The sequence below is a fragment of the Quercus robur genome, chromosome 9 (assembly GCF_932294415.1).
Source record: "Quercus robur chromosome 9, dhQueRobu3.1, whole genome shotgun sequence".
NCBI classification, from domain to species: Eukaryota; Viridiplantae; Streptophyta; class Magnoliopsida; order Fagales; family Fagaceae; genus Quercus; species Quercus robur.
In genome coordinates this window covers 9,382,977-9,397,499 of record NC_065542.1, presented here as the reverse complement: position 1 = coordinate 9,397,499, position 14,523 = coordinate 9,382,977, and the positions used below count along the sequence as shown (strand labels likewise).

The window sequence follows — 14,523 nt, the reverse complement described above, 5'->3', positions numbered from 1 at the left end:
TGTGAATAAGGACTATGGGTTTCAATTTTCACGTTTTCTTTAGTAGTGGTCAATACTCTTCCATGGAGCTCCACATTATGGAGTTCTGTGTTTGTGCTTGAGCTTCATGAGCAAGTTCATTAGACCATCGAATCATCATTTCATTTGAAGGGCTCGAGTTACATAGAGATGGCTAGGTCACGTTCAAGTGAGAAAGTCATTCATGCCAAGTAGGCTTGTCCATGCCATATTGTCTCGATGGATGATCTATTTTACATATGTGAACCTGAAAATATTGTTAGGATTATACATAATTTGAAACCTAATATGAAACGTGCTTAAAAATGTATAGTTCATTTATTTATTTATTTATTATGTGCATGTTCCAACGTGCTTAAAATATATATAAATATATATATATATATATATATATATATATTAAGGGTCCGTTTGGATTGAGCTTATTTTTGCTGAAACTGAAAACTGAAACTGAAAACACTGTAGCAAAATAATTTTTAAATGTGTGAATAGTGCTGTGGGACCCATTTTTAATGAAAAAGTTGATAAAAAGTGGAGTTTGTGGGACCCGTGAACAGTGCACAAGTGCACTGTTCATAGCTGACCGGGTCAAAAGTTGCGGCTGGGGAGAAAAAAAGAAGGAAACGCATGAAGAAAACGCAGACGGGCTATCCAAACCCAGCCTAAATGTCTATTTTTCTTACTTTTATAATGGTTTTTTTTTTTACTACAGTACACTTTTGACCCTTTACTCATCAAATTTTTATTTTAAACCTTCATGTTTTATTTTGTTTTTATATTTGCCATGTCATCCACTTTCATTAGTAATCTAGTGATATCTGTGGATGACATAGCTTAATAGACACCAATTATCTAGCATTTTACTATCAGATAACTAACAAGACGAACGATAAGGCCATTATGAAAATGGAAGCAAACATAAAAGGCCAAAATAAAACTTTTTGAAATGTAAAGGGTCAAAATAAAAATAGTACCAAACTTTAAGACCAAAAGTACTTCCATTTTTTTCTTTCTTTTTTGGATAGATACAATAGGATTTAAATGTATAACATCTGCCACATGATAATTGTTTTTTATTATCAAGCTAAGACGCACTAATTAGATTTTGTTGATGGCATGTTTCAAACCTAAGTCCCCTTGTCTCTTATTCAACAAGAAGAAAGTTGAATAAACGGAATCCGTGGTACTCGCACAGTTAAACCTCTTATTATGGTATGAAGATCATTTAATTTTAAAAGATAACTACCTATCTATTATTTTTGTTTTTCACTCTGACAATTTCAACTCCACAATATTCTTTAATTTTAAATTGTTGTTTTTATTTTTAATCATTTAAAAATGTATAAAAGTACAGATGTACTTTTAAGAAACCCTATAAAACTATAGTCTTTGAGAGCCATGAATACCAGCCGAAACTATAGTCTTGCTTCAAGCATAAACATCCAAATGGCTTTCATACTATTCCCATTAAACATCATTGGCCAAAAGTAGTTCTTTCCTGAAGGGCAGCAAGGTTATTGCTAACATGCAGGCTTAGTATCACAAAAACAACCAAGCCATAATCCCTAAATTTTGGGGTCGGCTATCGATTCTCAATAGACTAGTTAGGGTCGCAACATGCAAGCCAAGTAACATTCAAAAATTTATTCTGTACACTCCTGGCAAACTAACATGTAGGCCTAGAGTAATCTTCAGGACTAAAGATAATAGAATCAATAGTTGAGTAAGTAAGACATCATTGACGACCCCAAACTATTCTAAAACAAAAATGTCCCGAAGACATTCAGGATTCAACATACTATTCAGCAACTACTTTCTTTACAGTTAAGGCTTTTTCCTTCATGAGAGCCATCAATTAAAATGGATGCTCCTGGGCTTTCTTGTCTCCATTTGATGAACTGCAAGGTCATTAAGAACCATCAAAAGCCAAGAAAAGGGTATATGTAGATTACAACAATCTTGACAATATGGCATCAATATACATATATGATAAAATCGTTGGCATCACAACAAACCTAATCCATGTTTCACTTAACTAAACACTTTCTGAATCTATTTTTTGATTCTCTAATCAGGTCACCCTTAATCTTCAGGTGAAGCCTTTGTCCTTAGCATTTCTTCTTCCAATACGATTGTTGCCATATATCGGCCGAAAGCTAAGAATAAGAAATATGGTTTCACCCTTACTATAGATCTGAACAAATTATGATAATTTCATGACCTTTTCTTTTATAATTTCTTGGTCCTCTACCAATTTTATTTACACTCAATAATACATGGTCCTCTAAAAATAAAAGTTGTTAGAAGAAAGTGTTGAATTCAAGAGTACTTACTCAATTTTGGACATTAGATTTTTGGCTTCATTTACAGCATTAGAAACTGCATATAGTGCCATCTTCTTAACCTACAAGCAAAGAAATCTCTGGAGCGTTAGAAAAGTATAAGGATATAAGCAGCAGTTGGTCCTACAAAGTACTTAAAAAAAAAAAAATTTAAAAAGGGATAAAAGGCAGCAAAACTTTCTCTTAGAGATCCTGAAACAAAGATGTTTGGTAAGAAAAGGAAAATGTTATATAAGCTTGAAAAATACGAATACGGGGATAACCAGAAAAAGTCATATATGGGGGTAAACATGTTAATAAACATTTTCATACATGACATTGCATGCTAGATGAAAAATTAGAAGACATTTTTTATTGGATAAAGTTCTGTAAGATTTATTAAAAACAAATTACAATTGCATGGCCATGACATCTACCTTATGCTTTAAGCGTACTGCTAAAAGAATCAAATTACTAGGAATGCAAAAGCCAAGTAATGAGTTGCCACAGGAATTGATTGAAGTAAGATGTACCTCCAATTTATCTTCTTTAGATCTATGCGTTTTTGGGAGCAGACGAAACTCTTCTGTCAGCCGGATGCATTCTTGAACGTTCTCAGGGGAAACAAAGTCAAGGGCCACTTTTATGCATGACTAGAACAGATCATGAGATAGTGTTAAACTTGATATAGCACATAAATGAAGATAAAATAAAAAAGCTTAATATACTATCTGAAATGGTTTGTGAGATTTTATGTATTTCATGTCATCAATTACAATTTTGAATTAATCTGCAAGAAATCTATCCATGAAGATTTCTTTTGAACAAACAAAACAAGAGGGAACTATAGCATAGAAAACTATGAACTCTAATCTCAATGAGGCATAGATTTCATTATGGATGCCTCTTCTACTTGTTTCTGGATAAGTGAGGGATTTCCTCACTTTCTAGTAAAAAAAGGATAGGTCTCTTGCAGCCCCACTAAAACTTGTTTCAAACCTTCTTAATCTTAACCCCCCTATTTTTCTTCCAAAATATTTATGTGTACATTGTTACTACTATAAAAGATCATGGATTTAGAGTATTGTTTATGCAAGAGCATCGCCTTCAGTGGATGTACTCCCATAACAGGACCAAAAAGACATTCAAAATTAGTTCAGTAAAACTGGGTAACCAAGATCATAATATACTGAGCTATGCTTCAAAATCATGTAAGGAAAGGAAAAACAGATATTCTAGTGATGATAAAAGGCTAGCTCATGATGAAATCAAATATTTGATTTGAAGAGAATTGCACCTGTCTATTCCTCACTTGATGTGGGCATCCTGCAGGAATGAACACGGCCTCGCCAAGGTGTTGCTCAAATGTCCATGGTTCAACACCTGAATACAATTCATCGTTACATAACAATGTGTGCCTTGTCCATATTATAATTTTAACTAGTTGACAAAACATAATTTCTTACCAAACTCTTCCTTCAGCTGCTTTTTATGCTTCTCGTTTAGATAAAGGGTTTGGTCGTGAATAGGATGAATAACCTGAAGCAAGTGCAAATCAAGCACATCAACTTAAACTACTACCACTCTAAATAATATAGCCAACATGGTTAGGAAGTAACACTCACAGAATTTACAGGAAGATTACTGATGTGGCAGAATTCTTTGTGATGCTTCCGTAAGTACTCAATTAACTTGGGTACATCCTGCCTACGGAAAATGTCCCATACAGCACATCCATATGCAACCTCTGAAATATCTTTGTTTTGAAGGGGATCTCTGGTGGAACTTATTTCTGGTTTGGCTGGCTCTAAGTTGTTATTTATATTGCCTGAAACTGTTGCACCAGAAGAGTATTCCCCCTTGACAGACTTAAGTTCTGCCATTGTACTTGAAGGCTGAAAATGTTTTAGATTACCTGAATCTCTTTCAACTCTTACATCTTTAGCATCACCTTCATAAGTAGACCAAAATTCTTCAGTAGCAGGACAGTTGAGGCCTGTAGCAACCCCATCTGACAAGGTGAAGCTACACCCAGCAGCAGTTCCACTTACAGGACGGTGAGGGCCTGAGAGCTGCTCTTTAGATAAAGGGACATCAGAAACTTCCCAACTTTTTGCACAGGAGTTGGGATCTACAGCTATCTGAACTGGGTCTGACTTTGTACCATCTGTGTGGCTGCCTGCAAATGTCACCTCCACAGAACCATTCCAATTTGTCATCGTCCTTGTCACTGCCGAACTTGAAGGCACGTGTTTATCAGTTTCAACCATTTCACTCTGGGCATCAAGCAGATCAGCACTAACGTCTTCAATTGCAGGAATTTTGCATCTGGCACAACTAATTTCAATAGTGGCAGTATGGTTGGTACCAGCAATTATCGCATCAGGTGAAAAGTTCTCCTTGACATTCATGCATTGGCAAATGCAGGATCCTTTAAATTTAGGTTGTTCAGTCACATTTGTTTTAAAGTCCCCAGTTATGCAAGTAGGCACAATGGATGAATTCAAGTCAACTACGCTGGTGCATGTGTCAGGCTGATTTTTGAGAGAGCAAAACTCATCAAATTTTACCTTCAAACCTAAAGCGTTTTCTTTTTCATAGTTGTTTTGAGTGCTTTGTTCGAGCTCCATTCTTTCACATAACAAGGTATCTTTAGCAAGACCATTGCATGGTGACAAGCGCTTTATCAATTCAACCTTGTCCTTAACCATATCACATGCCCTATCACAATTCCCTCCCAGCAAAGAAGAGCTAGAATCACACATATGAAGATCAAACTTCTGAACCCTTTTATGAAAATCTCCAACTGAATCGCTCTGTGACTTAACAATCAGTAAACTTTCTGGAGAAGGACTTCCAAAATCCAAGGATTTATTTTGTTGTTCATCCAGTGTTCCTTCCTCTATATTTGGCCTTTCCAGTAAGCAAGAGTCACTTTCAATAATGTCAGCCTTTTCAGAATACCCATGAACTTTTCTTTTACCTTTGCGAGATCTTTTTCGTCGCTTTCTTCCAGATGTACTAGGGAACTTGTGTGTACCATCACAAGGTTTATGCAAATCTTCAGCTTCATATTTCTTCTTTAATTTGGTTATGAATTTACGCTGTCTTGGAGGAATCTTTACTTCTGTTGTGTGGGTCAATACATTAACCTAAACAGAAATGATAATGTTACAATGACATTCATGAAATCAGAAAGGCTTTTAATAGACATGATACAAGAAGCATATTTTAAAACCTATAGACATCCTACAAAAAATATGATTGCAAAATCTCTGACAACTAAGAAACTAAAAGTGATATAAGTATTATATATAAGAGAGAGTACAATAAACAAGAGTAAGGAATAAGCATACAATGCCAGTGACATTGTTTAAAAATACGCAATATCTGGAAATCTCTATGAGAAAAATATAAATTTAATTATGCATATCTAACCAGGGTCAAATGAAGGTAGTAAAACACCAGGTGATAACATGTAGACCATAATAGTTCATTCCATCACCTGAAGCAGATAAAAGGGGGATGGCTGAAAAAGAGGAGGGTTTGGGTTGATCACAAAACAAAAAAGCAGACAAGGTGTCAAGGCCCTTGAGAGTTATACGCAGCAGAAACCAACCCACTACTACTTCACTAAAGACCTAATCAATGACAATGAAATCAACATTAGATTAAGTGCAAACACATTGAACAATCTAAAAAACTATCACTATACAATGAAAGCACAACTGGCTTCTCAAATGAAATTTGCAATAACATGCTTATTCCTGACTGGATATGAGAGTGAAACCCACAAATGATTACAAAAACCAAGCCTTAGTCCCAAATTTTTTGGGGTCAGCTATGGATCCTCAACAAAAAACAAAAAAGAAAAATCCTTGTTATCAGTAGCATAAGTTGTTCAAAGTCCAAGTTTTCTGCTATATTCTGTATCATTCATGTGTGTGCTTCAGGAAACCAACTTCATTGAGGAAATGCATTGCATTTAAGGACATGATAATTCAATTGGTTAACTACATTGAAGGTGAAGGAGGCAAAGAGCGTAATAATAAGGTGATGTGGACTTCAGAAAAAGTTAAAAAGAAACAATCTGTGAACATAAAAATTGAGCACAAAATCTCCAAAGTTATTGCATACCGCATCGGAAATGTCGCAATGTAGTTTTGTCACTGAATCACCTCTACCAAGCTCTTCTAAAGATCCATAAGCAATATATGTTTTGGGTCCCAGGTCTGGCTTCAAAACAGCAGGAAGTTTTGTAGCTAGATTCAGGAGACCAGATCTAGGATTTGTATAGTCACAGAAGGGAAGCATCGCAACAAATTCAGCACCATGTCTGGGCAGACACTCCTCAAAAGAATTTGATGCAGGCCAATCCTTCAGCTTCAACATCTCTGGCCACCCATTCCTGTAACTACGGCCATGTAGGTAACCCTTGAAAAACTGGAAGATATTAATCTCAACCTGCAGAACCAATACAGAAGATAAATTTCACTACTTAATATGTGAGAAAACATTTTCGACAGAAATATAAGCCAACTGCATGCCAGAATAGCTGGTAACTTTGGCTGAAATATGCAAGTGCAACATGCAAGAAAAATTGCCTTACATGTTACGAGCTGAACACTCCTAATCATCATCTCATCAGGTAGAAATTTATTGGATTTCTCTTTTCCCATAAGATAGGAAGAGAATCTTCACTTAGTTGACTACCTTACATACTAGTGAGCTCTAATTAAGGCACCTCAAGCCAGTATAGGAAATCCTTAATCTAAAGTTAGGTTGACAGACCAAGATATTGTAATATATAGCACATTCTGGTAAATTGAGAAAACCTTGCAAAATAGAAAACTGTTAACCTTTTCAATTCACATGAACATGGAAACAAGAATAGTTCTGGCTGAACTCCTATATTTTATTTTATTTTTTGGTAAGTTACACATGCACCTGATGGGTCTTGGACCCACAACCTTGCCCTCCAGCTAGCACTTATAAGGGGAGGAGGAGTTAGTTGACCTTGAGCTTATCAGCAATTGATTTCAGTTGAATTTAAATTGCATCACAACAACAACAAAATTTAATTTTTCAAGTTTATAACAGGCCCCGCAGTTGCAACTTAAACAATTAACCCTTTTAGTATGCTAAGTATTTCATATGGTCAAGTGAGTAATTAAATTGGTCAGAATAGGTACATACCACAACCATATTATATTTGATGTTATTTGACAATTTTACTTGGGTTCTGAAACAAAAATATCAGATATAGTCTTTGACATTTTACAATTTACGCCGAAACAAATGGAGCCCAGTATCTAGATTAGAAGCTATCATCTTTGTAAAGGTGCATTCACTAGAGAAAATAAACACAATTTGAGATGATCACATTACAAAGAAAAATTGAAGAAATCTAAATATCATACAAGAGAAGAGGTGGGGAGGGGGAGAAAATCAAGTAATTAGAAAAGTAGTGAAATGAAATTTCAACATTAATGAGTGAACACATACCTCACACCAATCTAAGCAATCAATAGCTTTAAACTTCGCTACCTCCTCTTTTAATATCTTTTTTGCCCCAATAAATGCCCTCCACATGACCATTGGTTCCCAACTAAGACCAGAACCCTTTTCAAGTACATTTCTAACTATGACAGGTTCACCTTGCATCCAATGCATTTGAAAATGTTCAAAGTCATTATCCTCCAAATGAACCGCATTTGGGCAATAGAGAAAGTTATCATGACTACTCTCCCTATAAGCTGCCCACCTTACTTCAGAATCTCTTGATCCATTTTGAGCAATATTCATAGGATCGCACAAAGAACATCCTTGAGAAAAATCATTATCTGGTGGCTGATACTTGACAATTAGGTCCTCTGCACTCTTAATCAAATTGTCAACCCAATCTGCTTCAAATATGCGTTTCAGTACAAGCATCTCCCTACCACAACCTCCTCGCACTTTTGGGGGGCAAGGAATCCTACCGTCAACCTCTGCATTCCAATCAGGAACATTAAAAGACATGTCAGCCATGCTCTCATTTATGGGAAGGTCCATATGGCTGTCCCAACCAAATATCTTTCCATTTGCAGTCTGACCATTCAATTCTGTATTTTGATCACATGGTCCTTGTTGGTGGGAAGATTCTGTTTCATCACCTCCATGCTGAAATCCTTTTCTTAGTTCTTGGCAACAAGTGAGACAGAGATCATAAGAGCAATCAGGATTGGAGCAGCTTCGGTGGATATTGACAATAGATGTATTGCAGTTGTCACTGTTAAACAAGTGTACGTGCACAATTACAAATTTGTATCACTATGAACAGAGAAATCATAGATGCAGAAGTTTCAATGCATTTTGAATGCAGATCCAACTAAAATTGATAGACATTGGCCTTGAGACTCCGAATACAGAAGGCACAGTTGCCAATGTCAGTATAGAGAGAATAATCAATGATGATGGATAAAATAACTTGTAACCTCCAAATCTTGACCACAAAGAGAGGAATTATAACAAGTGATGTGATTTCTTGACAGTGAAAAACTACTTGTTTAATATGTTTCTTAGCAAATTCATGCTTGACATCTGACATATCAGAATTCCAATAAACAACACTAATTTGGATACATTGAAAAGGATAAGTAAGAAGGTGCCAAACAAGGGGGTGCAACTAATGCACAGACTGTGCATGCAAACAACTTGGCAAAACTCATGCATAGACAAGTTAAACAAAGCACAGGGAAGGACGAAAATAAGTTTAAAAATATTTAAAATTAATCCTCTAATTAATATGAAATAAGAAAAATCCTAAATAAAATGGCTCTTGAAGATGGCCTCTATCTTGATACCACCATTTTATTTATCATTTAATTCATATAGGGCACAGAAGCATTGATTGGAGAAACACATCTTGATCGAACCTATATTTGCCCAGTAGATACAATCTGTTCATGGCAGAACTTTTGTAAGGGTTTGATTTACTTTTCTATAAGATATAATCTATCTATATCCAATATGTAAATTCCAAATATTGAAAATCTATATATATACTTATCCAAAAAAGAATATATATATATATATATAGGCAAACACTCTTTTCGTTAGTTCCTTTAGTACTGAGCTTGAAAGCCAAAGAATTCCAATAGAACTTGTCACCAGTCAGGCTCAAGCAATATCTGCCCCTGTACAGTAAGTGGAAGTGTGGAACTTCAAATTACTAAATATAAAACTATTATTTTCCCAGGTATTCCAACTCTTTCAATACATAAACATACCAAAGTCAAAATAAATATGCAACTGGAGATACCAGAAGTTGAACTCATGAATAACAAACTATTTAGTTTCAGTCATCAAGGAGCATGAGATGGTACCAATACACTCGATCATCATCATCAAGTACAGATCTTGAAATATCCTCCTCCATAATTTTGACACCTATGAACAAGGAGAAACAAAATTTTGGGCTTCCTGAGTCATCTATCTATTGAAGAAATACAGACCAATTATTGTATCAAAGTGCAATACCATGTATGCTGGCTTCAATATCTAATTCAGAGCTCTGCTCCTGTTGAATATGCCTGAGAAGAGGCAGAGTTTTGTATAGCAAATAAAGAAATTTTTGCAATTTGGCATTGGTATCCATATCTTCTTGTTCATGTCCAACCTGCCAAAACCAAATACTTATTTGCATATAAAATGTGACCTGCAGAACCACAGCAAAGGGAACAGAAAAGACCGGAAAGGCACAAACCATCACATTTAATTCCTCCTTGAGGCATACTCTACAATTGCAATTACCACAACAAAAAGGGCATGCAATCTCCACATCTTCTCTTGATTTATCTGGATACCTGTTTCATTCATTTTACAGTACCATCAGAAACAAAATACAAACAAGGTTCATTAAAAAATAGTAAGCTTATAAAAATCCTTTTTTTTGTTGCATAACTAAATGAACCATTTACTCCTTTGCTAAACAAAAGAAGCTGAATCAGTTTCAATATGGCTACTGGAATCTAAAAGCTAGGGATGTTAAAAGAGCTTTGAAAGTTCTTATTACCACTTTGCAAGGCACTTGTGGCAATAGCGTCTCTTCTTGCAATTGGAACAAACAACAATATCACATGCATTATTTCTCCAGCACTGGTGGCACGGTAAACTCCTTTGATTTTTCTTACTAGAATCATCCTAAAACAAAAACCTAGTTAGAACAGCATGCAATTGAGAATTTGGTTAAACATTTAACACTAGTTTCTTAACAACAATCAATTGATGCAACAATTAGAACAGTACACAATACATTTGGCTTGTATATTGCAGATACAATATGGCGCCGCAAGCAAAGAAGGGGGTGTGGGTGGGGAAGGGGGAAGACTTATATGCCAGAGCATTGGATAGACTGTTTGATGATGTACAACTCTTGGATCTCTACCTTCTATACTCATTGATACTTTTCACAATTGGCAGTTCACGTGTGCTTATAATAGTGGAGCCAGTATAATTAGAGTGTTGAATAAGTAACATCAGTGCACTTCTACCAGTGCTGAACACCAGTGAACTTCTACTACCATATAAATTGGTTGCTTCCAGAGCCAATCAGCTTATAGCTTGCAGAGCTACTGGAGACCATGAAAGCAACCAAAACAGCTCACATGTTAACCATCACCCAAAAAAAAAAAAAAAAAATTCTATGAATGCCAATTTATCATAAAAACGTAGCATGAAAGTCACAGTAGTTTGGCAGTAACATTCTAGAACAACAGTTCAATATTATGGTAACAGCGCTAACTTTCTTGCTTCCTCTAATTTGTTTACCATCAACAAGCTAAATAGAAATATTTAGAATAAAGAGAAGAGATGGATGCAGAGTAACTCACTGAAAATCCTGAATTTTCCAATCCATCCTCAGTTGATCTTCCCTCCCTAATGCCATCAGGGTTTCTTTTTTTATTCTTGAATTTTCTGGGCCTCCCTCTAGGCCTTTTCAGAACACTGCTGGGTTCTGATATTAACTCATTAGACTTTATCTCTACATCACCAGAATCCCTCAATGCTTGACGCGTCTTTGCTATTTTCAAAGCTTCACCAATGATAATAGTTCTCTTCTTCTTTGAACCCTTCGGTCGGCCTCGCTTCTTCATGTTCTCTAAACCTTTAAGCTTATCGTTTGGCTGGATCACCTCATTTGCAGTTCCATCACCAACAGTGGATTCAAACAGCATCCCTTGATCTTCTTCACCTACAAAAGTAGGTCTCTCATATTGAGAATCCATTGACAAAATAGTCTCAGCTCTGCCACCATCTTTACTGTGCATGGTTTCACCAGTCACTCCCTCATTTTCTTGATCTGCAACAATTTTCTTCTTATTCTTTGAACCCTTTGGCCGGCCTAGCCTTTTCTTTGGCTGGACAGTCCCTCCACCTCCATTACCACCAGTGGCTTCAACAGGCATCCCCCTATCTTCTTCACTTACAAGAATAGGCCTCTCATTCTCATAACTCACTGTAATTGGCCCAAGAGTTTCAACCCAACTACCATCATTACTGCCTTTGCAGAGCATTCCCTGATTTTCTTTATCAGCAAGAATGTTCTGCATATTCTTTAAACCCTTTGGTTGACCAGGCTTATCATTTGGCCTCACAATCTCATCTCCTCCTTCATTATCATTAGTGGCTTCCAAATGCAATCCCCTATCTTCCTTACCTATAAAAGTTCTCTCATACTCCAATTCTAATGGCCAAACAGTTTCATCAAAGCCATTATTAGCAACCACCATTTTGCTAGCTATTTCTTCATTTTCTTGACCTGCTGTATTTTTCTTCTTATTCTTTGCACCCTTTGGACGACCAAGCTTCTTCTTTTGCTGAACAATCTCAGTTCCACCTTCATTCCCCCCACCAATTGGGCAAAGAGTTTTATCACCACCATCATTAACAACCACAATATTGCCGGGGGTTTCTTGATTTTCTTGAGCTTCTGATTTTTTCTTCTTGTTCTTTGAACCCTTTGGTCGACCAAGCTTATACTTTGGCTGGGTATTCTCATCCCCATCTTCACCATCACGAGTGGCTTCAATGGGCAATTTCCACTCTTTTTCACCAACGGGAGTCAGCATCTCATTCTCCAAACCAGTAGGCCAAACAACTATATCACTGAAATTATTATTCATAATTTCACTAGGCACTCCCTGATTTTGTTGACCTGAAAGATTCTTTAACTTGTTCGTTGAACCCTTTGGTCGGCCGCGCTTTGGCTTTGGTTCAACAATCTCATTCCTAACTTCATTAACAGAAATTGCTCCTTCTTCAGCCAATTCTTTATCCTTCTCAACCTCTTGAAACAGCCTCTCATTATCCAAAGCTGTCATACAAGCAGTTTCTTGACCAGGCATTCTCTCATTTTTGTCCATCTCAAGACTTTTCCTCTTATTCTTTGGACCCTTTGGCCTACCCTGCTTAGCCTCCGACTTAACCTCATCTCTAACTCCATTTTCACCAGTAACTCCACTCAACCCTTCAATACATTCTTCTGTACCCAAACTTTTCTTCTTATTCTTTGATCCCTTCGGACGGCCACGCTTTCCTTTTGACTCTACCACCTCTTGTCTGTCACCATTTCCAACTCCAACTTCACCTCCATTTACACATACATTATCACCAAAGAGACCTTGGACTCCTTTACCATCAAGATTTGCACATGCAGCTTCCTCACACCAAAACTGGATGCCTTCACCGCTAAAACTCAGACCATCATTTCCACAGCTAGTTTCACCAAAAAGGGCTTGAATTCTTTCATCAACAAGAGTTTCACCAGTAACCTTGCTAAACAGGTCTTGAAATCTTCCAGTACCAAAACCCAGACCATCATTTTCACCAGCATTCTCCATAGACCCACCCCCATGAATTCCTTGACCACCAAAAAGCCCACTACTATTTTCACAAACATTTGCACTGCTCCAAAGCTGAACCTTTTTACCATTAAAATCCTCAAGACCACCAATTCCACTCATATTCCCACCATAACTCTCTTGAATTCCTCCACCACCACCAAGAATCAGGCCTTCAATGTCACATGCAGTCCCACCAAACCCCTCCACCTGAATTCCCTGCCCACCAGGGACCCCACCATCATTTTTACAAGCATCATCACTACCCCATAACTGAATTGCTTCACCATCAAGTCCCAGACCACCATACCCACCTTGAATTCCTTCACTAACACCACCGCCACCAAGAACTTGACCGCCATTTCCACATACACCTTGACCAAATGCTTGACCATCCCCACCAGGCCAAAGCTGTAAACTTTCACCCTCAAGACCACCCAGACCACCATTTCCATCACTGACCTCACCAAACAGCCTTGCAATTTCTTCCCCAACGCTCACAGCAGTACCACTACCACCAGCAAACCACTCTTGCACACTATCATCTCCAAGACCCACTTCTTGGTTCCCCAAAATATCTTCAAGTTTTTGTCTTTTTCTCTTCTTTCTCTCAGAACCCATTTCCCCTCCACCACCAATTTCACGAGCAACCTTCTCCATCTTCTTCTTCTTGTTCCTCAGCACCACATAAAGATGATGCTTCTCACAGAAAGCCTTACCATCCAAGGCTCTCTCACTACACCTCCAATTTGGAGTCCCTCTTCTCCTACACCTATGGTCCTCACCGCCAGATGGGCCCTGCTCCATTTCTCAATATCTCATTTCATATATCCCAAAAACAAACAACCAAAAAAAAAAAAAAAAAAAAAAAACACAAAATTCAACAACGCCTTTGATTGACAACTAAAACACCCTCTCAGTCACTCTTAATACAAACATTAACTGTGACAGAAAGAAAGAACCCTGTGATGGTTCATTTGATTTTTGATGTTAAATCAGTACACAACACACAGAAAGTTCAGTAATTTGGAAAGGTAATAATAAGCAAGCAACATAAATGTATGTCTGGTCTAGTCTGTTGGGGTTTTAATTCAAAAGCGAAGGGACAGGACAAGTCTCTGTACGTGCACTTTTTTTTCAACATAATAGAGAGAGGGACCACTTTGTTGGGGCTGGTGATTGTGACACACATGGAGTCCCTCATAGTCACTAATCTGAGACATCACTGGCTTACGGTCCCAGACCTGTTAGAACCGAGTCTACATGACTAGAACCTGCCTTAGACCAAAGGTGTGAAAGAT

General features: G+C 37.1%; 1 protein-coding gene across 3 annotated transcripts; it reads right to left on the bottom strand.

Annotated features, from left to right (window-relative positions):
• Nucleotides 1-1,455: 1,455 nt before the first annotated feature.
• On the bottom strand, nucleotides 1,456-14,315 carry LOC126699884 (uncharacterized). Of its 3 annotated transcripts, none has more exons than XM_050397852.1 (13): nucleotides 11,213-14,303; nucleotides 10,396-10,523; nucleotides 10,087-10,186; nucleotides 9,861-9,999; nucleotides 9,707-9,770; nucleotides 7,845-8,610; nucleotides 6,477-6,803; nucleotides 3,965-5,491; nucleotides 3,806-3,878; nucleotides 3,637-3,722; nucleotides 2,873-2,992; nucleotides 2,352-2,422; nucleotides 1,456-1,916 (listed from the first exon to the last, which is right to left on the bottom strand). In XM_050397852.1, exons 1-13 carry the CDS (start codon nucleotides 14,027-14,029, stop codon nucleotides 1,874-1,876), a joined length of 6,261 nt encoding a protein of 2,086 aa, XP_050253809.1. In that variant the 5' UTR covers nucleotides 14,030-14,303; the 3' UTR covers nucleotides 1,456-1,873. The 3 variants fall into 3 exon arrangements, with proteins under 3 accessions (XP_050253809.1, XP_050253808.1, XP_050253806.1); XM_050397851.1 differs by lacking the exon at nucleotides 1,456-1,916 and adding an exon at nucleotides 1,956-2,174 and having other exon boundaries at nucleotides 10,093-10,186; nucleotides 11,213-14,315; XM_050397849.1 differs by lacking the exon at nucleotides 1,456-1,916 and adding an exon at nucleotides 1,957-2,174 and having other exon boundaries at nucleotides 11,213-14,314.
• Nucleotides 14,316-14,523: the final 208 nt, after the last annotated feature.

Excerpts from the sequence above, each read along its gene's own strand:
- LOC126699884 (XM_050397849.1), bottom strand. The coding sequence starts at position 14,029 with ATGGAGCAGGGCCCATCTGGCGGTGAGGACCATAGGTGTAGGAGAAGA. Across the intron at positions 5,492-6,476 it reads ATTGCGACATTTCCGATGCG|GTTAATGTATTGACCCACAC; the intron begins GTATGCAATAAC and ends ATTTCTGTTTAG. Across the intron at positions 2,423-2,872 it reads CTAAAGAAGATAAATTGGAG|GTTAAGAAGATGGCACTATA; the intron begins GTACATCTTACT and ends CTTTGCTTGTAG.